The 25,237-nt window shown below is 44.9% G+C and overlaps 1 protein-coding gene across 1 annotated transcript in view; it reads left to right on the forward strand.

The window, feature by feature from the left end:
- LOC133361317 (zinc finger protein 91-like) overlaps positions 1-25,237 on the forward strand; it is a gene marked incomplete at its 3' end in the record, with an annotated part of 1,159,662 nt that overhangs the window by 55,885 nt on the left and 1,078,540 nt on the right. The window contains exons 4-5 of the mRNA XM_061580255.1: positions 11,920-12,442; positions 21,057-21,454. Coding sequence (XP_061436239.1) covers positions 11,920-12,442; positions 21,057-21,454 — 921 coding nt within the window. The remainder of the gene's footprint in view (positions 1-11,919; positions 12,443-21,056; positions 21,455-25,237) is intronic.

Below are 25,237 nucleotides of genomic sequence, written 5' to 3' on the forward strand. Positions count from 1 at the left end.
ACGGACATAAGTCTTGAGGCGCGATGGGTGGACGAACCAACTGCGACGCCCTATCTACATTCGTACACACTTAGGCCGTTTCACCTCTATGACTTCAGCTGTATCACTATAAACGATATCACTCAACATGAAACGACTATAGACTGGTTTCCTAATTCATTACAACATAAACTGAGGTACGGTATTCAAATCTCATTAGAAGTATTATAACCACACTGCTCATATGTATGTAAAGCGAACGTTCCATCGAACCAGAGGTTGGATATGCGAACTGTGGGGCGTGCAGGGTTAGAATCGAATTCAAATTCCTAGAATAACAATATTGTCGTATTAGCATTTTACTGTGCTTGACTGTATGTTACGTGTAAATGCAAATTGTTAGTCGTAAATGCGATGCAGGAGTTAAGAGGTGCATGTTAATCCAGTGTTAACGTTTATTTTAGCATCATATTTCAGGACAATATTGGTAATAAAAGTTCGTCTGGACATGGCACGTGCCTTGTTCGTCTCGATCAACCAAAATTAGTACAATGTCGGTCATAAAGGAGTGCGAGTTCTTTCATGAATAGTATTCGCTGAGCCCCCAGATACTAACCTACACACAGTTATGGTTAAACAAAGTAACGTTTAGTCACTTAATTCTCAGCTCAGACATGATCATCGCAATCATTTCCAAAGATTTGTGGGGTCCCGCGAGAGCAGGGCCTGGCTACAAATAGCCGAGCAGCAGAAACAGCAGAATCAGAAGTAGTTGCGTAGCCCTCAAAATGTGTTGTTGCTGCTGTTATTGTTGCTGCTGTAGTTACTTCTGTTGCTGTTATGTATTGGGTGGTGGCTCATTTACTCATCACCACCCATAATCATCAGCATCAACACCCATTATCATCACCAATCATCATTATCACCACTATCAACTCACCATCACCAACCATCGTCACCACCACCAATCATCCATCATCAACACCCATAATCACAACAACCCATCATCATCACCACCCATAACCATCACCACCCATCATCATAACCTCACCAATCATTACCACCACCCATGATCATTACTACCACCCATCATAATCACTACACATTATCATCACCAACCATCATCATTACCACCCTTCATAATCACCACCCATCATCATCATCACCACCATCCATTATCAAGATACATCATCATCATCACCACCCATCATAAATAACAAACACACACAGCTACAAACATAGATATGTAACCTGACACAGACATCGATAACAGACACACACAAATAAACAATCTCATTAACAACTTAATTATAAAAAGCCCATATTACCACTGCCAGGATAGTTGCACACAGACACATCCTTTACACAATAATAATTCACATGGAACTCAAATTCACACTTAGTACAACCACCTCACTCACTTAAATATAACTACAGATCAAAAACCCTAATAAAACCTGAATTTAAAAGTAAATAAACCAATGGGATTGTGTCTATACGCTTGAAATGTAATTAATGAAATGCAAGTTAATAATTCCTATTAAACAAAAAATAACTACGAACAAATATGAAGCCTGAGGCCTAGGTATATGCCAGGCCTGATGGCCAGGCATCGCTTCAGTCCTCGCCGCAGTAACGGCGACATCAAAGACAGCACAAAGCGAGGGGGCAAATGTTTAATGTCGAACCGAGGGCTCTGCTGTTTCCGGTGACGCAACCACCCGCACTGCCCCACGTGGTGCGCCCGCCAAGCGCGTGGGGGCGGAGCCTCGCTGTAGTGACGTCACCTCTGTTACGTCATAGCCACGCCTCCACCCGCAGTCGAGAGGAATGCGCACGAGTGAGCAGCAGCAGAAGAAGCCTTTGCAGAGCGAATCGTCAACGAGGTGAGCGTCCCTGTTGACGATGTGTGTTGTTTATTTTTATTGCACGTTTTGACTACAAACTAAAGCTTCATTATTTTTGAATATGTTGGTATTTGGATTTTCTGCAACCAAATTAGGACTATTAGGTTACTTGGCATGCTCTGATATGTTGCTGTTACTGTCATTGTTTAGACCTAAAACAAGTCAACATTTAAAACGTTCATAACTAACCTGTTTAAATTTCATATAATATGATTAACATGTCTATAATTATTGTGTTCTGATTGCCTGCATAATTGTGCCCCGCATTACATGTATTGAATGTTATCCAACACGGGGGAGGAGTCTGCCTTTTAGTTCAGACCCTAGCTGCTGCCATAGACGTCTCCTATCTGTGATGTCACAGCCACATGGGCGGTACCTCTGACATCAAGTGACCTACGACATCATTCTCGGGTTAGGGTTAGGGGGGCCTTCATCAAACAGTCGATTAATACAAATGGGCTGTGCATCAACATGCTTGTCTGGATTAGAGGTTATACATCACGGTTATGTCTGGCGATTATGTTTAATGCAATAGGCAGTTGGAATAAACATGTTCGCGTGGGTGGATGAGTGAGTGATCTGACGCACGCGTGAGTGGGCAAACAAGCGAGTGAGTGGATTTGTAAAACAAACTGCACGAAAGTGATTTGATTAGTACAGCGAGTGGTCAAATATGTAATAATTGAGAGGATGAGTGATTCAAAAGGTTGTTGAATCTGAGCGTTTTTACAACCTCCCCAGGCCCTCCAACATCAAACAGAAACTACTCCTTCCCAACAACATGGACAGACAACGCAAGTGGGCTGACATCTTGGAGGACTATGATGGTAAGTCCCAGTTACCTGCATCACGTGGCTTTTATGCAGAGGAGTGTTGTATATGTTGGTTATCAAAATTTGTTATGTTGTATGCGTGCGTGGGTGAAATTATTATGTTGTATATGTGGGTTATGAATATTCAGTGAAAATAATAATAATTAAATGAAATTTGGCCAAATGTGTAATTATCCGGAAATATGTTAATTTATGTAATTATGCACATTTTAATTATGCCAATTCGAGAGGTAATCGTATTAATTATGCGAGTGGGTGTAATTATGATAATGCAAGTCGTTATGATAACCAGACCCCGCCTCGGTGATGAGGGTGGGTTATCGATCGGAATAAGGCAATTAATCGTATGCAGTTATGCAGGTGTGGTGTAAGTATGCAAGATTGACTTAGATTAGCTCGGCATCGTTGTCTAGGTTCGTCTCATTCTCGCTTTAACATTCCCAGAGTGTGTATTCGTGGTTATATTTTAGGTCCCCGGTTCACCCCGTTATCGCTTTAACATTTACTGAGTATGTATTAGTGTTTTATTAAGGTCACCAAGTTCAGATCTCAACGCAGAAGCAGATCTTATGCATAGATTTCAGGAAAGAATCACACAACCACTTCTGTATTGATCAATTTATTACTAATTCAACCTTAACTATGATATAGTATGCGAACTCTCAATCCCGGAACGTCAACACGGCATCAATACAGTATCATCAACGATTGTCTGATTTCACTTTGACAACGGCACATGGATCCCGCATAACGCGATGGTTGTTAGTGAGAGAGAGGGTCGTTAAAATATGCAAATACTATGCTAAGAAAACCTTAACGTTAATGAATGATCATACTCAACATTGTTCACGCAGTACCGCACTCCTTATTGATCATACGCAACTCTTATCACGTTGTTAGCACCTTGGGTCACGGGACAGTTGAATATTCTGTAGAGGATGCGAGTACGTGCGGCGATTATGACTGAAAGATACTTGAAAGATTATACGGCGATAAAAAAAACACAATCAAAAACAGTTATTATTCTTAAAGGCACCAATCTCAACAGATACATCGGCAGGTTATCTGACAACAGAACGGCTCGGAGTAAGGGCCTGCGACGGTGCTCCTTTTCCGAAGATCGTTATCTTATACCAAGTTTACTAATTGGGGACCAGATCACCTGATAAGGATCCGGTGGGCCACCACTCCCCACGTGAGCGTGGCTCGGCGGAAGGAGGTGCCAAGAATCAGTTCGTATTGATGGATCTGTTGGGAATTTATGCGATTAAGAGTACAGCCCACTAAATATTAAAGATAAAATTACGAATACTCTTATAAATGACGGATGGCCATCACTCGGTCTCGTTGTGATGCCTTCCCAGCCACGGATGGCTTATGGGTTCGAGTGTGTTTGAGTGGTAAGAGTTGTCTTGAATAGTCAGTGTTCGGAGTCGATTCTTTATGTCAAACAGACGCCTGGTGGTCGTGTGGTGAGGGGGCGGTGCGCGTCATACGTATCAGTCGCTCCCCTGTCACCGTGGTGAACTGGTTCGGATGGCTGTTGATACGCTGTCGCAGTTCGGAACCCGGTCGGTAGGTGGCGCCCACAACCCGCTCGCAGCGCGCAGCGCTGGGTCGTCGCCAAACTGCGATGCTCACCACTCCGGCGGCAGCAGAGACCTCCGACTCGGCAGAGGTTGACGAGCTGAAGATGAGTCGAGCCGACCCGCTGGTCGCAGCTCGCTCCTGAGCCGACCCTCCCGGTCGAGCTCGCTCCTGGGTCGACCCGCTGGTCGCCCTCGCTCCTGAGTCGACCCGCTGGTCGCACTCCTGAGTGGACCCACTGGTCGCACTAGTTTCCAATGCTCAGGATCCTTTCCTTTATGCCGAAAAATCCCCCTGGATCCCGCCCACAAGGCGGGGCTTCTTTCGATTTTTGCTGTGTCAGGATTTGTCCGTAGGCAGGTGTGTCCATGTGTGTGTCCGTACGTCCGTATGTCCTTGTGTGCATCACCCACGGTATATTCCGTTGTCACACTCCCTCCATAAACCCACGAGCAAACAATCAGATGTTACAAATTGCCTCGAGGTCGTCTCTCTGTCTGGGTGCAATATTATCTCTTGTCTGGCCTTCTTCATGAACCCAAAACACAGACGTTACAAATCGTCTCATAGGCGTCTTTGTTCGTGTTGCACAACCTGGAGGGAGGGGCAACACTCTCTCCGACCCGGCGCACAAAGAAATGGTTAAAAAGTTTTAAGTTAACATTTGTCCCTTACTATTTCACAGTTATGATTCTGTATGTAACCTAAGGTCTGTCGTTTCCAATCGTGGTGCTTGACTCAAGTGGAGGTGTTTCCCCGAGCGTATACACACTCCTATCCCGCGCTGCGGGAATACAAAGACGGCCGGGATCTCCCTTTCTCTCCGACCCTGGGTTTAACATCGTTTTTTATTATGTATTTATTTTCGACCTGGTGGTGATTCATCCCGTTATCCTGGCTTTTCATAAGTTTTACTTTTGTCTTTTCATGCATATGCTTCGGGTCGAGTTGTATAGAAAGTATTAAAGTATGGAAATAACATTTCATATTGACTTAATGATGGTGATGGTTCAGTAGGCGTAACTTGTGACCTGGTTTAATTGGAGTGGGTGTGAATATCAAACTTTAGCCTACCCTGTTGTTAAATTCCGACTTTAACGTTACTTTAATAGCAATACAGAATAATTGAGCTTTTTGTCTTAACTAGGCGAACGCGAACTTCTGGTGATCCCCGCAGCCTTGTTATTCAGCTGGGTCTTGCACGCCTTGAGAGATATACAACACTCTTTTAAATCAGCTCACTGTGGCCATCCAACCTTCTGCTCTGGGAGTGTTATTCTTAATTTCAGGTCCAAGGCCCCCTCACGTTCAGACGTGCAGGGTTGTTTACATCAGCTCCCTCCCCTGTGCACACAGCCTTGAGCTGACCCACTTCTTTGTTCCCTCAGTGTGCACGTGCTCTAACTAGCTCGGAATCCCTAAACACACAATCAGTGATGATTCCTGGCTTTCTGTGGTTGTGATTTAGACAAAGGCGCCTCTGCTTTCTTTCATTGCCTTTGCCTTGAAGCAAGGTTGCAAATTCTGCCATCCTAGCCCTCCTCCAGTTCATTACTTAACAACACCTGGTGTTTTGCAGTTTGCTGCGCTTTGGTGTGTTTCATTCATTAAAAAAACAAGTAAAAAGATAATATATAAAAATCTCATCAAATATTATAAATCTCAATTTTGGAAGAAGGGTTAGGATACAACAGGAGGCAGCTCCCTGATTAATTATTTTTCTTGGTGGTGATGGGAAGAGGTAAACGGTCAAGGGTAGCAGACAGCATGGATTTAGAACTGCGTTTCAGCCATATTGGGTTAAATTGGGGTCTCAACTTTATGAAATTGATCTCAACATGCTTACAAAAAATATGACTTGTAATGTTTTACTGCCATGTGATTAATATTTCTCAACAGCAGGTCATGTTATGTGTTAAGAGGTAATTGCAGGGATCTCAGAATTAGTTCCGTGAATCTCCACGTGCTTCGTTCTCTAATACATTACTCGTCCTTTGAATTAATTTTGTTTTCCGTAGCCCGGGGGTCATGGCGCCAGTCGACCACGTGGGGGGACATTATGGATGAAGTGGACCCTTTCCCAGGCCAAAGCTATGAAAATCGTTCCCCAAAGGTGTGTATGGGGTCTATGGGAGTCAAACACCACATTCTCTCCACACTCCCACACCATTGCACCAAAACATCACTACACCTCACATCACCTTTCTCATCACACCACACCACCACCAACTCAATACAATATACTCTCAGGTTGTTTCGGTAAAGTCACGTATGTGACTCTTTCTTAGGTTTTTCCCGGTAAAGTCACATACGTGAGTATGAATTCTTGCAGTCACGAAAGCTTCAAATCGAGAATCAATACAATATCATAGAGCCTCATAAAGCGTCAATACCATCACAAGGCACCGTCTCTCCAGAACATTCCACAATTTCACCTTTCCGTATCACAACACCATCTCCCAACACCATCACTCCATCCCTCCATCATCACGTCATGCCATGAGTTAATGTGCATGTTTGCATCCGTACATAGATGTGCCAGTATGCATTTTTGTTTGTCTATGTGCCTGTCCATGTTTGTGTGCCTGCAATAATATATTGTGTCCTGAGTGCGCATGTCTGAATGGTCATGTGCTTATCTTCGCGTGAACAGAGGAGCATTGGGGAGGTGAAGAACTTCAGCGGAGTGAAGCGTCTCCAGGAGGACAAGCGCCTTGCGAAGTTGAAATGCCCAATGGAAGAGAAGCGCCCCAATGAGGTGAAGCGTCTCGCCAAGGTGAAGCACCAAACGGAGCAGAAGTGCCTTCAAAACAAAATCCTCAACGACGTAAAACGCGTCATGGAAAAGCGCCTCCTTGAAGAAACGCGCTTCATGGAGGAGAAGTGCCTTCGCGAGGTGAAGCGTCTCAAGGAGAAGCATCTGGAGGAAGAGAAGCGCCTCATAGATGTGAAGCGGGTCGAGGAAGAGAAGCGCCTCATGGAGGAGAAGCGGGTGGAAGAAGAGAAGCGCCTTGTCGAGGAGCAGCACCTCATTGAGGTGCAGCGAGTCGAGGAAGAGAAGCGCCTCATGGAGGAGAATCGCCTCTTTGAGGTGAAGCGTCTCATAGAGCTGAAGCGTCTTGAGAAAAAAAATAAGCGACTTGAGGAGAGGCGCTTTCACAAGGTGAAGCTCCTCGAGGAGAAACGTCTCATTCAGGAGAAGCGCCTCGTTGAGGTGAAGCGTCAAGAGGAGGAGGAGCACTTGATGGAGGAGAAGCGTCTTGTGGAGCAAAAGCGCCTCGAGGAAGAGCAGCGCCTCGCCAAGATCGAGCGACAATGGCTCCAGACCGCTACCACCAGCAGCAGCACCACTACCACTGACACCACCGCCACCGCCGCCACCACCACCACCGCCGCCACGTCCTCCAATCCTGTGTGGGGCCCAATAGCTCCGAGCTTTGGAGAAGAGGGCTTCCAAGAAGATAAAGCAAACTCCGGAGTCGCTGAGCCACGGTAAACCACTCTGCGTGTGCGCCCTGTGTGTTTATTTTTGTTATTTATTGCCATGCTTCTCACGCAGCATCAGCCTTACTCGGTCTCAACACTTTTTTCAGGAGGATTCTGCCAAGTTTGCTCGCATTTTGCAAGAAAGTTGCTACTTTTTGATTTAAAGCTTTCGTGACTGCAGGGATTCATCTTCTTGGTTCTTTCGGTAAAGTCACGTAGAAGGGAAGTAATAAAATAATAAAAATAAAACATAATAAAATTATTCTCACTGACTTTACCGAAAGAACCAAGAAGAAGAAAAAAAAAGTTGCTACTGTTTGCGATCCAAATTGAACGATTTGCATTGCTTGTGTGGGTTCAGTATCAGGGAGAAAGTTGCAGAACCTGCCCAGAACAGGTGGCATATCTTCACCATGTAACCCTCCATCCACCGTGAGATTTTCGCTGTCTATCGCCTGTTGCCAGGCCAGCTGCCAAGTCGCCTTGTAATGCACAGCGACAGCTACCACTGAGAGGGGTGTCCAATTTAAAACGCGATGAGATGAGAGATGCGAGAGGCTCATCGCATGCAATGCACTCTGAGATGCCTTCGACGTCAAGGGAGGTGGCTCTCTCGACCACAAATCACTCACGGACACTTTTTTTAAATCGTGGATGTGTTGAAGCGACCAAATTTTCGTGCACTCATTCTTCACCATTACAGTTCAGATCTTGCTTCCCGCCCTGGCTATTATTGCTGCTGCATTGACCACACAGATCCACACCCATTCCGTCACAGTGGACGTTCAGGATCTCTATCGATGCCATTTGAAATGCTTAGGACATTATGTGCAAGGGGTCAATTAGACTATACATATAGAATATGTTCAATCTAGATTTGAAGTTTTAGTGACTACAGGGATCCATATTCTTTGGTTATATCGGTAAATTCACGTAGGTATGAAATAAAATAAATTAAATTAAATCACGACGTTTCGATGGCCATGTCGTTATTGCAAGAACGTTTCTTGCTGTGGTTTTCCCACCTGATGATGATTGCTTGTGTTACAATCGAAACGTTGTGATTTAATTTATTTTATTTTATACCTACATGACTTTACCGAAAGAACCAAAAAAATGTCACTTCAAATTATTCAGCTAAATTTGCACAGCAACGCCACCCACTACTGTGAAACTACAGCAGTCTGTGTGAGACACAGCTGCACCTATCTCAAGGATAGCCTGGCGCCATGAGAATGACAGCACCAATACTAAGCACACTCACTGGCCATGTCGTTATTGCTGTTTCTATTCAGCTCGAATTAATCCGCCACACATTCCACCCACGGACGATGGGGAGATGGCGATGTCTGCCGTAGCAGCAAGGTGGAACGGTGTCGTGTTTGACAGACAACCATCAGTTTTACCATGTCTAGTGGTGGTCTCCCTGTTACAGGTTGAGTCACAAACCGCACCTCTCCATAACAAAGGCTCAGCCTTTGATATGCAGTCTATTCTTAGTCTTAAGCCTCACCTTACCATATTAATAAAAGTATGCGGCCCTTGCCCCACCACCTTCTCCAGCCATTATATAAACGAAGTGGCAGCTTCTGCAATCTCTCATTTACCTGATACAGCTGTCGTAGCTGTGACGGTTCCACCTGAAGACGGAAGCTTGTGTTGCCTCCGAAACGTCGTGATTTTTTATTTTTTACGTTATTTTATTTTACTTTTTAATGTTTTTTTACCTACGTGACTTTACCGAAAAAACCTAAGAATATGAATCATTGCAGTCACGAAAGCTTCAAATCTAGAACGGTGTCGTGTTGTCTCTTCACAGATCTGAGCCAGCTCAGCCCTCCTCCTCACTCGTCCAGGCCTTTGAAGTGAAGACAGAGGTTGTGGAGAAGGAGACGAAGGAAGAGGTGAAGGAGATGGAGGATGAAGTAGAGACGGAGGAAGAGAAGGCAAAGGAGGACGAGATTGTGATGGTGACAATGGAGGAGAACACGGAGGGAGAGGAGAAAGACAATACCGAGATCGAGGACAAGGAGACAACAAAGGATGAACAGATGGTCGTGGTGGAGGACATGAAGACGACGGACAAAGGGGAAACAATTGTGGTAGAGGAGGAAGAGAAGACGGTGGTGGAGATGGTGGTGCCGGAAGTTGAGGAGGAGATGAAGGAGGAAGAGATGGTGCTAGCGGAGGAGAAGAAGATGGAGAAGATGGAGGTGGCGCAGGAAGAGGAGGAGGAGGTAGAGGAGAAGATGGTGGTGAAGGATGAAGAAGAGGGGATAGAGGAGGATGAGACGGAGGAGAAAACGGAAGAGGTGCAGGTGGAGATGCACCAAAAGAAGAGGAAGCGAGGGGGCCTCGCTCGCGTGGCGAGAGCGATCGCCTCACTCCTCCGCCGCGTGCTGCTTTGTGGTGGCAGGTCCACCGCCCAGTAGGGGTGGTGGCGGTGGTCGTGCATCGGTGCCGACCGTGACCACTATCACCACACTACCCGCCCACCCCGTGATACTCGCTACACACACAACACGGTTCCCCAGAGAGACGGTGCAACGTTCAGGTCCAGAATACCGAAGTATACCGGGAATCACCTGTACTTAAAAACACGTAAATTGATAACACTATAAACAATAACACTAAACATTAAACGACAAAAAAAGCTACCAACTGGTTTTATAATTTATACCACCATAAACGGAGGTACGGTATTTTAATTTCATTAGAAGTATTATAATGGAACTCCACACATGGTTATTAATTGTCCGTTCAATCGAACCGACGGTCGGATATGTGAACTGTGGGGGTCGAGGGTAAGAATGGCATTCAAATTTTAGAATGACAATTTGGTCGTTTTAGCAAATTACTGTACTTGAATGTATGTTATGTGCAAATGCAAATTGTTAGTCGTAAATGCGAGGGAGGGGTTAAGAGGTGCACGTTTAATCCAGTGTTAACATTTATTTTAGCATCATATTTAAGGACACTGTTGTTGATAAGAATTCGTCTGGACATGTTATGTGCCTTGTTCTACTCGATCAACCAAAATTAGTACAATGTCGGTCATACAGGAGTGTGATTTCATTCATGAGTAGTATTCACAGAGCCCCGATGACACTAACCTACCTAAAGTTATGGTTAAAAAAGTAATCTTGAGTGACTTAATTCTGAGCTCAGACATGATCATCGCAATCATTTCCAAAGACGTGTGGGGTCCTGCGAGAGCAGGTCCCGACTACAAACAGCTGGGCAGCAGAATCGGAAGTAGCTGCGTTGCCCTCGAAATGTGATGTTGCTGCTGTTGTTGCTGCTGTAGTTGCTTCTGTTGCTGTAATAAACGCAGGGAGGTGGTGTTCCGTGATGGGATGACGCCTTTGATTAAAGCCTCTGTTCAAACTCACCCGATTGACGCCCTTGATCGTCGCATTTTATCAACTCTGATATTGTAGACTCTCACATGTTAAGCTCTATCATAGTGAAACATAATATTATAACCTATGAACTACAACCTATCCATTGTAACGCTGTAAAAGAATATTACCTATTGGGTTTCACTCCCTCGTCGAGAAGGCCGCTCTCTTCCTTTTCTAAAGTTACATGCTAATTTCTCTGCATTCACTTTAAATCGAGGACAAAGTTTTTCCATTTATTCAAAATAAGCGCACAATTACACACTGAGATGCACTTACATATTCATGCATGAAGCACAATGGGCACATTAGACATGCGGATTGTGCCTTCCAAAATTAACAATCGAATGCAAATATCCTGAAAGACAAAGGATTGGATCCTAGGGGGGGAGTTATAAGGCGGCTCAGAAGCAGAGCTCAATGCCATTTCGAGAGGGAACTTGATGAGGTTGGACGCTCGACTCGTCGCTCTGCTGATCGCCCTTCAACCGCGAGACAACGCTTCCTGGCGAGCACAATTGCTGTGTCGACAGTTAGGCGACTTTGCGTCGGGAGAGTTCGTGGCGACATCTTCAGACGGGTTTCAGACATCGATATATACCGTGAATCTCCAAGTAAGTGTCTATTTTCGCGGATAAACTCTTAAACGTTTTCGTCGTCAAATTTACGGGATTTTTTTGCGTCTCGGTTAGACGCGAGTGTCGTTCTTGTTTTAGCATCAAGTCTTAAGAGACACCAGAGAACACACACGGGTGAGAAGCCATTCCTGTGCTCTGTGTGTGGGAAAACATTTGCACACTCATCACATCTTCAGAGTCATCAGAGAACACACACAGGCGAGAAGCCATTCCTGTGCCCTGTGTGTGGGAAGACATTTGCACAGGCATCAGCTCTTCAAACTCACCAGAGAACACACACGGGCGAGAAGCCATTCCTGTGCCCTGTGTGCGGGAAGACATTTGCACAATCGACAACTCTTCAAACTCATCAGAGAACGCACACGGGCGAGAAGCCATTCCTGTGCCCTGTGTGCGGGAAGACATTTGCACAATCGACAACTCTTCAAACTCATCAGAGAACACACACGGGCGAGAAGCCATTCCTGTGCCCTGTATGTGGGAAGACATTTGCACACTCATCACATCTTCAGCGTCACCAGAGAACACACACGGGCGAGAAGCCATTCTTGTGCCCTGTGTGTGGGGAGGCATTTGCACACTCATCAAACATGAACAGGCATCAGAAGGTCCACAATGATAGGAAACTGAAATCAAAAGCTGAAATTCAAGGTGCTGCAATGAGTCCTGAAGAAGTTTCCACCTTCGATCCCATGCAGTTGGATCCCGAGAGATGGCTGGATGTAATGGAGTGGCTCGAGAGTCAACCAGAGAGCTCGGAGTGACTGAAAAAATATTATGTCATGTGGTTATACCTTTTAATCCGTATCGAGTACTTTTGTGTTTAATTTTGACCATTTTAGTTTTACAGTTTTTGAGAGTTTAATGACGTGCACAGTGGTGGTTTGTAATGTTATCGGATTACTTGCCGAAGTGGTGTGATGATCACTGGTTGTGAGAGGGTTCAATTGTAGTCGTTAAGTGTTCCTGTTGAGCTAAAGTTGGAATGCGTCTGTAGTTAGATCTTTACTCAACATTTTAAAAGGTTTTTTTTTCAAGTATAAAGTTTTTTTTGGTTGGTAATAATCGACTTTAGATAGTCGATTTCAGGATGTACATTGATGACGCGTTCGTTGGATATATGGCCTTGACTTCAACATGGACTCACAGTGAACAAATGTGGTGAACTAATAAGGAAATCATGGGGAATGATACTTTAACGTTTTGGTATTCCTGGAACGGAAATGGTTTGCATTATTCTGGAAATGTGTAAACATAGGACATAATAAATATTCCCTTCGAGTTTTGACGTAAAAATGATTGCAGATGAATAAAAACGATTTTTTAACAAATGTTTGTCCGGTTTTTATTTTATAATGTTCCTAGCAAAAACATGTTAAGATAATTTCAGAAGGAGGATCTCCGTCACATAAGTATGTCGGGGATAAACTGTACTCTATAACATGTCAACTGTAATACTATGAACGATAACACTAAACATTAAACGATTATAAACTAGTGTTTCAATTTATAACCATATAAACGGAGCTAAGGTATTATAATATCATTAGAAGCATTAGAATCACAGTGTGGTCGTATAAGAATCGCTAATATGTATGTATAGTGTACGTGCAAGGATCGGATAAAAATTATTACAATTACAACATGGTCATATACAATCACGATTTTCACTGCTAGATGTCATCGATTAACAAGACGGAATATATTTATATAAATACACGCACAAACCCATTATAAACGCTTGCGATTATGAATCGTTACAATTATATAACAATCACAAATTTTAACAAAGCGAAATTCCAACAAGCAAAACACCACGCTCACGTGACGAATTCTTAAACAAACTGCAACACACAAGTGACAGAACTCAACAAAAAAACGCCGCAATAAAAAGAACCACATCAATGGACAATTTCTAAAAACAGACAACACACGCACGTTAGTAGCTGTTAGAAGACAACACCTAGCACCTTCAACTATACACATCATACAGCCAACTCGTAAATGGGGCGGTATATGACAGCCTTCGCTGCTGTCGACGGGGCCAAGCAGCGGATGTTTGACTCGTCACAGCGCCTTACCCAAACTACATCTCCCCAACAAGGCAGCCTTCCCTATGCTGTGTATTTTAGCAGTATATTTACGGACGCACTTGAAGATAACAATTCGTCTAGAAAAGGCAGGCGACTTGTTCTACCAACATGATTTCAATTTCTACCGAAATAAGTATGAGTTCATTCATGAGTAGTATTCACTAAGCCCCGATGGCACTAACCTGCACACAGTTATGATTAAACAAAGTAAACATTAGTCGCTCATCCCAGCTCAGACATGATCATAGCAAATATTTCCAAATCCGTGTCGGGTTCCACGAGAACAGTGCACGTCCACAAACTTTCAAATTGTAAACTCACGTTGTATACTCTAACATTATAAACTCGAACAATATAACCTTTAAACTATGAGCTATACATTGTAACGTTCTAAAATAACACTACAAACTAGTGTTATAGTAAACTATGATCTTGTGAACTACGTGTCGGATACGGGTGCGCATGGGTCACGTGGTTATTCGACGTAGAGGCGAGTGCCCCACCGGGCTGTAGACGGGCACACGCTCGCAGCGTGCGAGAGCTGCACGTAGCGGTGTAAAGAGGGGGAGTGTGGCGTGTGATTGATGATGCTGTGCGCACGTATGCTCGCGGCGTGGGAGCGCGGCGCGAGGCTGTAACAGTAGGGGCGTCGCGTTCGAATGCCGGCGAAACTGTAGCGGGTAATAGGGAGGTGGGGTAACGTAAACGGAATAGGGGATGAAGGCGGGTGGGACCCCGGGGGCCAACGGTCTCCACAAATGTTCCATCGCAATGGCACCGAATAGCAATATACAGTATTGATATTGGGCGTGGAGCCTTCAATGTTGTGAACAATATAAGCTATGTGCGATACATTATAACGCTATAAGATTACATCATAAACTAGTGTTACAGATTAGAACACCGTACATTGAAGTGTGATATTCGAATCTCATTCGAATTATTAGCTTCACACCGTGGTCCTCTAGAAATCACACTATGCTCGTGAGTATGTAACATGTCTGTATGTAATATGCATGAATGTAATATATTTGTATGTTACATGTATGCATGTAAAATGTATGTAATATGCATGAATGTAATATGTCTGTATGTAGTATGTATGCATGTAACATGTATGTAATATGGACGTGCCAAACAAGGGTGGCATATGTGAAATGGAAGTTTACTATAACACTAGTTTGTAGTGTTATTTTAAAGCGTTACAATGTAAACCTCATAGTTTAAAGGTTATATTGATAGAGTTTATAATGTTAGAGTATGCAATGTGAGTTTACAATTTGAGAGTTTGTTGACGTGCCCTGTTCTCGTGGGACCCGACACGGATTTGGAAATAATTGCTATGATCATGTCTGAGCTGGGATGAGCGACTAATGTTTACTTTGTTTAATCATAACTGTGTGTAGGTTAGTGCCATCGGTGCTTAGTGAATACTACTCATGAATGAACTCATACTTCTTTCGGATAGAAATTTGAAATCATGTTGGTAGAACAAGTCGTCTGCCTTTTCTAGACGAAATTGTTATCTTCAAGTGCGTCCGTAAATATACTGCTAAAATACACAGCATAGGGAAGGCTGCCTTGTTGGGGAGATGTAGTTTGGCTAAGGCGCTGTGGCCGTGTGATGACACGGATTCTGAAACAATGGAGTTAAACACTCGCTGCTTGTCCCCATCGACAGCAGCGAAGGCTGTCATATACCGCTCCATTTACGAGTTGGCTGTATGATGTGTATAGTTGAAGGTGCTAGGTGTTGTCTTCTTCTAACAGCTACTAACGTGCGTGTGTTGTCTGTTTTTAGGATTTGTCCATTGATGTTGTTCTTTTTATTGGCGTTTTTTTTGTTGAGTTCTGTCACTTGAGTGTTGCCGTTTGTTTAAGAATTCGCCACGTGATCGTGGTGTTTTGCTTGTGGGAATTTCTGTCACAATTTGTGATTGTTATAATAATTGTAACTCTTCATAATCTCATAAGTTTATTATGGGTTTGTGCGTGTATTTATGTAAATATATTCCGTCTTTTGTTATTCCATGACATCTAGCAGTGAAAATCGTGATTGAAATATGACTGTTGTAATTGTAATAATTTATATCCGATCCTTACACGTACACTATACATACATATGAGCAGAGTGCGATTCTAATTCTTCTAATGATATTATAATACCTTACCTCCGTGTATATGGTTATAAATTAAAACACTAGTTTATAATCGTTTAATGTTTAGTGTTATCGGGATTAGGGACTGATCCATTGATGAATGATTAACTACGGGGACCTTTCCCCTCAAGGAACACGTGTTAATCGGGTAGACAGCCAAGATGATGCCGGTTAAGGGCACACTTGTGTGACGGAGATCCTCCACCTGAAATTCTCTTAACATGTTTTTGCTAGGAACATTAAAAAATTAAGACTGGACAAACATTTGTTAAAAATACGTTTTTATTCATCTGCAATCATTTTTACGTCAAAACTCGAAGGGAATATTTATTATGTACTATGTTCACACATTTCCAGTACAATGCAAACCATTTCCGTTTCAGGAATACCAAAACGTTAAAGTATCATTCCCCATGATTTCCTTATTAGTTCACCACATTTGTTCACTGTGAGTCCATGTTGAAGTCAAGGACATATATCCAACGAACGCGTCATCAATGTACATCCTGAAATCGACTATCTAAAGTCGATTATTACCAACCAAAAAAAACTTTATACTTGAAAAAAAAACCTTTTAAAATGTTGAGTAAAGATCTAACTACAGACGCCTTCCAACTTTAGCTCAACAGGAACACTTAACGACTACAATTGAACCCTTTCACAACCAGTGATCATCACACCACTTCGGCAAGTAATCCGATAACATTACAAACCACCACTGTGCACGTCATTAAACTCTCAAAAACTGTAAAACTAAAATGGTCAAAATTAAACACAAAAGTACTCGATACGGATTAAAAGGTATAACCACATGACATAATATTTTTTCAGTCACTCCGAGCTCTCTGGTTGACTCTCGAGCCACTCCATTACATCCAGCCATCTCTCGGGATCCAACTGCATGGGATCGAAGGTGGAAACTTCTTCAAGACTCATTGCAGCACCTTGAATTTCAGCTTTTGATTTCAGTTTCCTATCATTGTGGACGTGCTGATGCCTGTTCATGGTTGATGACCGTGCAAATGCCTCCCCACACACAGGGCACAGGAATGGCTTCTCGCCCGTGTGTGTTCTCTGATGACTCTGAAGATGTGATGACTGTGCAAATGTCTTCCCACACACAGAACACACGAACGGCTTCTCACCCGTGTGTGTTCTCTGATGACTCTGAAGATGTGATGACTTTGCAAATGTCTTCCCACACACAGGGCACAGGAATGGCTTGTCGCCCGTGTGTGTTTTCTGATGACTCTGAAGATGTGATGACCTTGCAAATTTCTTACCACACACAGGGCACAGGAATGGCTTCTCGCCCGTGTGTGTTCTCTGATGACTCTGAAGATGTGATGAGTTTGCAAATTTCTTCCCACACACAGGGCACAGGAATGGCTTCTCGCCCGTGTGTGTTCTCTGATGACTCTGAAGATGTGATGACTGTGCAAATGTCTTCCCACACACAGGGCACAGGAATGGCTTCTCGCCCGTGTGTGTTCTCTGATGACTCTGAAGATTTGATGAGTTTGCAAATTTCTTCCCACACACAGGGCACAGGAATGGCTTCTGGCCCGTGTGTGTTCTCTGATGACTCTGAAGATGTGATGAGTTTGCAAATTTCTTCCCACACACAGGGCACAGGAATGGCTTTTCACCCGTGTGTGTTCTTTGATGAATATGAAGATGTGATGACTGAGCAAATGTCTTCCCACACACAGAGCACAGGAACGGCTTCTCGCCAGTGTGTGTCCTCTTGTGTATTTTAAGACGTGATGGCCGTGAAAATGCCTTCCTACACACAGAGCAATTAAATGACTCCTTGCGCCCGTGTGCATGAGGCTGTGGAGAGCGTACCTTGTCCATGTGAGTGTAGTAACAGAAGTGGTGTTATCGAGTCAAAAGTACGCTATCGGCCGCAACGATGTTTAGCGTTGAGTTTTGGATTTTGTTAACTACTAAAACAAGAACGACACTCGTGTTTAACCGATGAACATCAAAATCACGTCAATTTGACGACGAATAGGTTTAAGAGTTCATCCGCGAAAATAGACAATTACTTGGAGATTCACGATATATATCGGTGTCTGAAACCCGTCTGAAGATGTCGCCACGAACTCTCCCGACGCAAAGTCGCCTAACTGTCGACAGCAATTGTGCTCGCCAGGCTGCGTTGTCTCGCGGTTGAAGGGCGATCAGCAGAGCGACGAGTCGAGCGTCCAACCTCATCAAGTTCCCTCTCGAAATGGCATTGAGCTCTGCTTCTGAGCCGCCTTATAACTCCCCCCCTAGGATCCAATCCTTTGTCTTTCAGGATATTTGCATTCGATTGTTAATTTTGGAAGGTACAATCCGCATGTCTATTAACATACCGAAAGGGTAATGTGCCCATTGTGCTTCATGCATGAATATGTAAGTGCATCTCAGTGTGTAATTATGCGCTTATTTTGAATAAATGGAAAAACACGCTCCCCATGCCCTCCATTGTCTTCGATTTAAAGTGAATGCAGCCCCGTGGCGTTGCCAAAAATCGCCGAGCTTCGGGAGTGAGCACATACAGACGCGTAGTGAGCACACTTGCAATACAATCACTCTAACATCAGTTACCAAAATCCGATTTGGTACATGGTCTCCGCTTGGTCTGGTTGGTATCCGTCATCACTCCGGAGACAAACAGCGAGGCATGGTTTGGCCAGCCACCAACTCGTTTGCTGCAGCGACTTTAATAGCTGCTCTAAAACAACACTGTCACCAATGGTGGTTTATGGGCTAGGCTGTTAAGCGGACAATCAGTCTTTTTGGGCAAGGCGTATGGGAAAATACACACCTCTGTTATCCCATGAACATAATACACAGCATCGGTAAGGCTGCCTTGTTGGGGAGATGTAGTTTGGATAAGGTGCTGTCACTGGAGTTCGGCGATGTGACTGGGTTATCACACGGATTCGTAAAAGCAGCTTAGACGATACGATCCACTGCGCTCCATCTCCCCTCATGGACAACGACATTCTCAGTTTAAAAAAAATGAATAGAAATTTTAAAATACGTTTTTTAAATTATGTGTATTGTATAAATGTTATAATGTGTGATTGTTATACTCTTTAAATGTGTGTATATATACTGTAAATAGCTATTAAATTCCATCACCACACAGAAGCAACTGCAGCAGCAACTGCAGCAGCAGCAACTGCAGCAGCAGCATATGCAGCAACAGCAGTAACTGCAGCAGCAACTGCAGCAGCAGCAACTGCAGCAGCAACTGCAGCAGCAGCAGCAACTGCAGCAGCAGCAGCAACTGCAGCAGCAACTGCAGCAGCAGCAGCAACTGCAGCAGCAGCAACTGCAGCAGCAACTGCAGCAGCAACGGCAGCAGCAGCAACGGCAGCAGCAGCAGCAACAGCAGCAGCAACTGCAGCAGCAGCAGCAACTGCAGCAACACAAGTCTGACCTTAACCGGCAACGTCTTGGCTGTCTCCACCATCAACATGTGTTCCTGGAGGGGAAAGGTCCCCGTTATAAATAGTTTAGCAACGTTCCTTTCCCTAATTCCGAAGTATACTGGAGATCACTTGTACTCTAAAACATGTAAACTGTAACGCTTTAAAGATATCATTAAACATTAAACGAATATAAACTAGTTTTTTTATATTATTTATAAGACCGTAAACGGAGGGACAGTATTAGAATATCTATACTCTTTGGTTCTTTCGGTAAAGTCACGTAGGTATAAATAAAACTAAATAAATGACGACGTTTCGGACGCAACACAAGCGCCCGAAACGATGTCTGCAGCAGACATCGTGCTGCTCGCAGCAGACATCGCGGATATCGCGATTCTCACCTGAAGACGGGCGCTTGTGTTTAAGCTGCTTTTACGAATCCGTGTGATAACCCAGTCACATCGCCGAACTCCAGTGACAGCACCTTACCCAAACTACATCTCCCCAACAAGGCAGCCTTACCGATGCTGTGTATTGTGTTTATGGGATAACAGAGGTGTGTATTTTCCCATGCGCCTTGCCCAAAACGACTGATTGTCCACTTAACAGCATCGCCTGTAAACCACCATTGGTGCCAGTGTTGTTTGAGAGCAGCTATTAAAGTCGCTTTGGCAAACGAGTTGGTGGCTGGCCAAACCATGCCTCGCTGTTTGTCTCCAGAGTTATGACGGATACAAACCAGACCAAGCGGAGACCATGTACCAGATCGGATTTTGGTTACTGATGTTAGAGTGATTGTATTGCAAGTGTGGTCACTACGCGGCTGTACGTGCTCACACGCGAAGCTTGGCGATTTTTACCAACGCCACGGGGCTGCATTCACTTTAAATCGAGGACAATGGAGGGCATGGGGAACGTGTTTTTCCGGCGCTAATACCATTTATTCAAAATAAGCGCACAATTACACACTGAGATGCACTTACATATTCATGCATGAAGCACAATGGGCACATTACCCTTCGGTATGTTAATAGACATGCAGATTACACCTTCCAAAATTAACAATCGAATGCAAATATCCTGAAAGACAAATGATTGGATCCTAGGGGGGGAGTTATAAGGCGGCTCAGAAGCAAAGCTCAATGCCATTTCGAGAGGGAACTTGATGAGGTTGGACGCTCGACTCGTCGCTCTGCTGATCGCCCTTCAACCGCGAGACAACGCAGCCTGGCGAGCACAATTGCTGTGTCGACAGTTAGGCGACTTTGCGTCGGGAGAGTTCGTGGCGACATCTTCAGACGGGTTCCAGACATCGATATACCGTGAATCTCCAAGTAAGTGTCTTTTCTCGGAACGTGTTCGTCGTCAAATTCGCGGGATTTTTTTGCGTCTCGGTTAGACGCGAGTGTCGTTCTTGTTTTAGCAGTTAACACAATCCCAAACTCAACGCTAAACATCCTTGCGACCGATAGCGTACTTCTGACTTGATAACACAGCTGCTGTTACTACGCTCACATGGAGCAGAGACGCTCTCCACAGCCCCACGCACACGGAGGCAAGAAGCCATTCAATTGCTCTGTGTGTGGGAAGTCCTTTTCACGGCCATCACATCTTCAGAGTCACCAGAGAACACACACGGGCGAGAAGCCATTCCTGTGCCCTGTGTGTGGGAAGACATTTGCAAGGTCATCACATCTTCAGATTCATCAGAGAACACACACGGGCGAGAAGCCATTCCTGTGCCCTGTGTGTGGGAAGAAATTTGCAAACTCATCACATCTTCATAGTCATCAGAGAACACACACGGGCGAGAAGCCATTCCTGTGCCCTGTGTGTGGGAAGAAATTTGCAAGGTCATCACATCTTCAGATTCATCAGAGAACACACACGGGCGAGAAGCCATTCCTGTGCTCTGTGTGTGGGAAGGCATTTTCACAGTAGTCAACTCTTAACAGGCATCAGAATGTCCACAATGATAGGAAACTGAAATCAAAAGCTGAAATTCAAGGTGCTCCAATAAGTCCTGAAGATAATTCCACCTTCGATCCCATGCAGTTGGATCCCGAGAGATGGCTGGATGTAATGGAGTGGCTCGAGAGTCAACCAGAGAGCTCGGGGTGACTGAAAAAATATTACGTCATGTGGTTATACCTATTAAGCCGTATCGAGTACTTCTGTGTATAATTTTGACCATTTTAGTTCTACAGTTTTTGTGAGAGTTTAATGACGTGCCCAGTGGTGGTTTGTAATGTTATCGGATTACTTGCCGAAGTGGTGTGATGAGCACTGGCTGTGAGAGGGTTCAATTGTAGTATTTAAGTGTTCCTGTTGAGCTAAAGTTGGAATGCGTCTGTAGGTACATCTTTACTCAACATTTTAAACGTTTTTTTTCAAGTATAAAGCTTTTTTTATTGGTATTAATCAACTTTAGATAGCCGATTTCAGGATGTACATTGATGACGCGTTCGTTGTGTTGTATATGTAAAGTAGTAACTCGGCAGGAGACGACTTCACGGGTAGCACACTCTTTATTTTCACCAACTTGTAGTTACACGGATGACTAACACCCTACTTCGTTGCACGGGTGACCAACACCCACTTAGCTACACGGGTGACGGACACCCACTCAGCTACAACTTCGTTACACGGGTGACCAACACCCACTTAGCTACACGGGTGACCAACACCCACTCAGCTACACGGGTGACCAACACCCACTCAGCTACACGGGTGACTAACACCCACTCAGCTACACGGGTGACTAACACCCACTCAGCTACACGGGTGACTAACACCCACTCAGCTACACGGGTGACCAACACCCACTCCGCTGTACTGACACGGGCTCTTACGCCCCGTTGCCGTCCGGGACACACCCAGCCGGGGTGCCCGTCTCGGCTCTGGGTACCACCGTCCCGACCCACACGGGCGTCGGACTACGGTCCCCCCAGTCTCGGCTCCGAGCCACACAGGGCCCCTATCTCCTCCACCCCGTCTTCGGTCTTCAACTGGTTAACACTGACCACGAGTGCTCTCGCGCGTCCCCCTTTATACCCCTCCTGCGGACGTCGCTGAGAGTACCCACTTATCTGACCAATCACTGCGCACTCGCTACGATCCTCTCTTCCCAGCTTGTGTGAGCGCGCCTCACCACCGGCGCGCGCGTCCATGCCACGCCCACACTGCGTGCCCAACCCCGCGCCCCGTGATCCATCACTGCCGGCGCACGTCAATACCACCACTACATATATGTGGTTATGAAAATTTGTTATGTTGTATATGTGGGTGGGTGAAATTATTATGTTGTATATGTGGGTTATGAATATTCAGTGGAAATAATAATAATTAAATGAAATTTGGCCAAATGTGTAATTACCCGGAAATATGTTAATTTATGTAATTACGCACATTTTAATTATGCCAATTCGAGAGGTAATCGTATTAATTATGCGAGTGGGTGTAATTATGATAATGCAAGTCGTTATGATAACCAGACCCCGGTTCACCCCGTTATCGCTTTAACATTTACTGAGTATGTATTAGTGTGTTTATTAAGGTCACCAAGTTCAAATCTCAACGCAGAAGCAGATCTTATGCATAGATTTCAGGAAAGAATCACACAACCACTTCTGTATTGATCAATTTATTACTAATTCAACCTTAACTATGATATAATATGCGAACTCTCAATCCCGGAACGTCAACACGGCATCAATACAGTATCATCAACGATTGTCTGATTTCACTTTGACAACTGCACATGGATCCCGCATAACGCGATGGTTGCTAGTGAGAGAGAGAGTCGTTAAAACATGCAAATATTATGCTAAGAAAACCTTAACGTTAATGAATGATTATACTCAATATTGTTCACACAGTACCGCACTCCTTATTGATCATACGCAACCCTTATCACGTTGTTAACACCTTGGGTCACGGAACAGTTGAATATTCTGTAGAGGATGCGAGTACGTGCGGCGATTATGACTGAAAGATACTTGAAAGATTATACGGCGACAAAAAAAAAACACAATCAAAACAGTTATTATTCTTAAAGGCACCAATCTCAACAGATACATCGGCAGGTTATCTCAGAACGGCTCGGAGTAAGGGCCTGCGACGGTGCTCCTTTTCCGAAGATCGTTATCTTATACCAAGTTTACTAATTGGGGACCAGATCACCTGATAAGGATCCGGTGGGCCACCACTCCCCACGTGAGCGTGGCTCGGCGGAAGGAGGTGCCAAGAATCAGTTCGTATTGATGGATCTGTTGGGAATTTATGCGATTAAGAGTACAGCCCACTAAATATTAAAGATAAAAATTAAGAATACTCTTATAAACGACGGAGGGCCATCCCTCGGTCTCGTTGTGATGCTTTCCAGCCACGGATGGCTTATGGGTTCGAGTGTTTTTGAGTGGTAAGAGTTGTCTTGAATAGTCAGGGTTCGGAGTCGATTCTTTAGGTCAAACAGACGCCTGGTGGTCGTGTGGTGAGGGGGCGGTGCGCGTCATACGTATCAGTCGATCCCCTGTCACCGTGGTGGTTCGGATGGCTGTTGATACGCTGTCGCAGTTCGGAACCCGGTCGGTAGGTGGCGCCCACAACTCGCTCGTAGCGTGCAGCGCTGGATCGTCGCCAAACCGCAACGATCACCACTCCGGCGGCAGCAGAGACCTCCGGCGGCAGCAGAGATTGACGAGCTGAAGATGAGTCGAGCCGACCCGCTGGTCGCAGCTCGCTCCTGAGTCGACCCTCCCGGTCGAGCTCGCTCCTGGGTCGACCCGCTGGTCGCCCTCGCTCCTGAGTCGACTCTCTGGTCGCACTCCTGAGTAGACCCGCTGGTCGCACTCCTGAGTGGACCCACTGGTCGCACTCCTCCTGAGCCGACTCTCCCGGTCGCGCTCCTGAGTGGACCCTCTCGTCGCACTCCTCCTGAGCCGACTCTCCCGGTCGCGCTCCTGAGTGAACCCGCTGGTCGCACTCCTCCTGAGCCGACTCTCCCGGTCGCGCTCCTGAGTGAACCCGCTGGTCGCACTGCTTTCCAATGCTCAGGATCCGTTCCTTTATGCTGAAAAATCCCCCTGGATCCCGCCCACAAGGCGGGGCTTCCGATTTTTGCTGTGTCAGGATCTGTCCGTAGGCAGGTGTGTCCATGTGTGTGTCCGTATGTCCTTGTGTGCATCACTGACGGTATATTCCGTTGTCACACTCCCTCCATAAAACCCACGAGCAAACAACCAGATGTTACAAATTGTCTCGAAGTCGTCTCTCTGTCTGGGTGCAATTTATCTCTTGTCTGGCCTTCTTCATGAACCCAAAACACAGACGTTACAAATCGTCTCATAGGCGTCTTTGTTCGTGTTGCACAACCTGGAGGGAGGGGCAACACTCTCTCCGACCCGGCGCACAAAGAAATGGTTAAAAGTTTTAAGTTAACATTTGTCCCTTACTATTTCACAGTTATGATTCTGTATGTAACCTAAGGTCTGTCGTTTCATCGTGATGCTTGACTCCAGTGGAGGTGTTTCCCCGAGCGTATACACACTCCTATCCCGCGCTGCGGGGATACAAAGACGGCCGGGATCTCCCTTTCTCTCCGACCCTGGGTTTAACATTGTTTTTTTTTTTTTATTATGTATTTATATTCGACCTGGTGGTGATTCATCCCGTTATCCTGGCTTTTCCATAAGTTTTACTTTTGTCTTTTCATGCATATA

Source organism: Lethenteron reissneri, chromosome 72 (assembly GCF_015708825.2).
Source record: "Lethenteron reissneri isolate LAM-NWPU_2019-01 chromosome 72, ASM1570882v1, whole genome shotgun sequence".
Lineage (NCBI taxonomy): Eukaryota > Metazoa > Chordata > Hyperoartia > Petromyzontiformes > Petromyzontidae > Lethenteron > Lethenteron reissneri.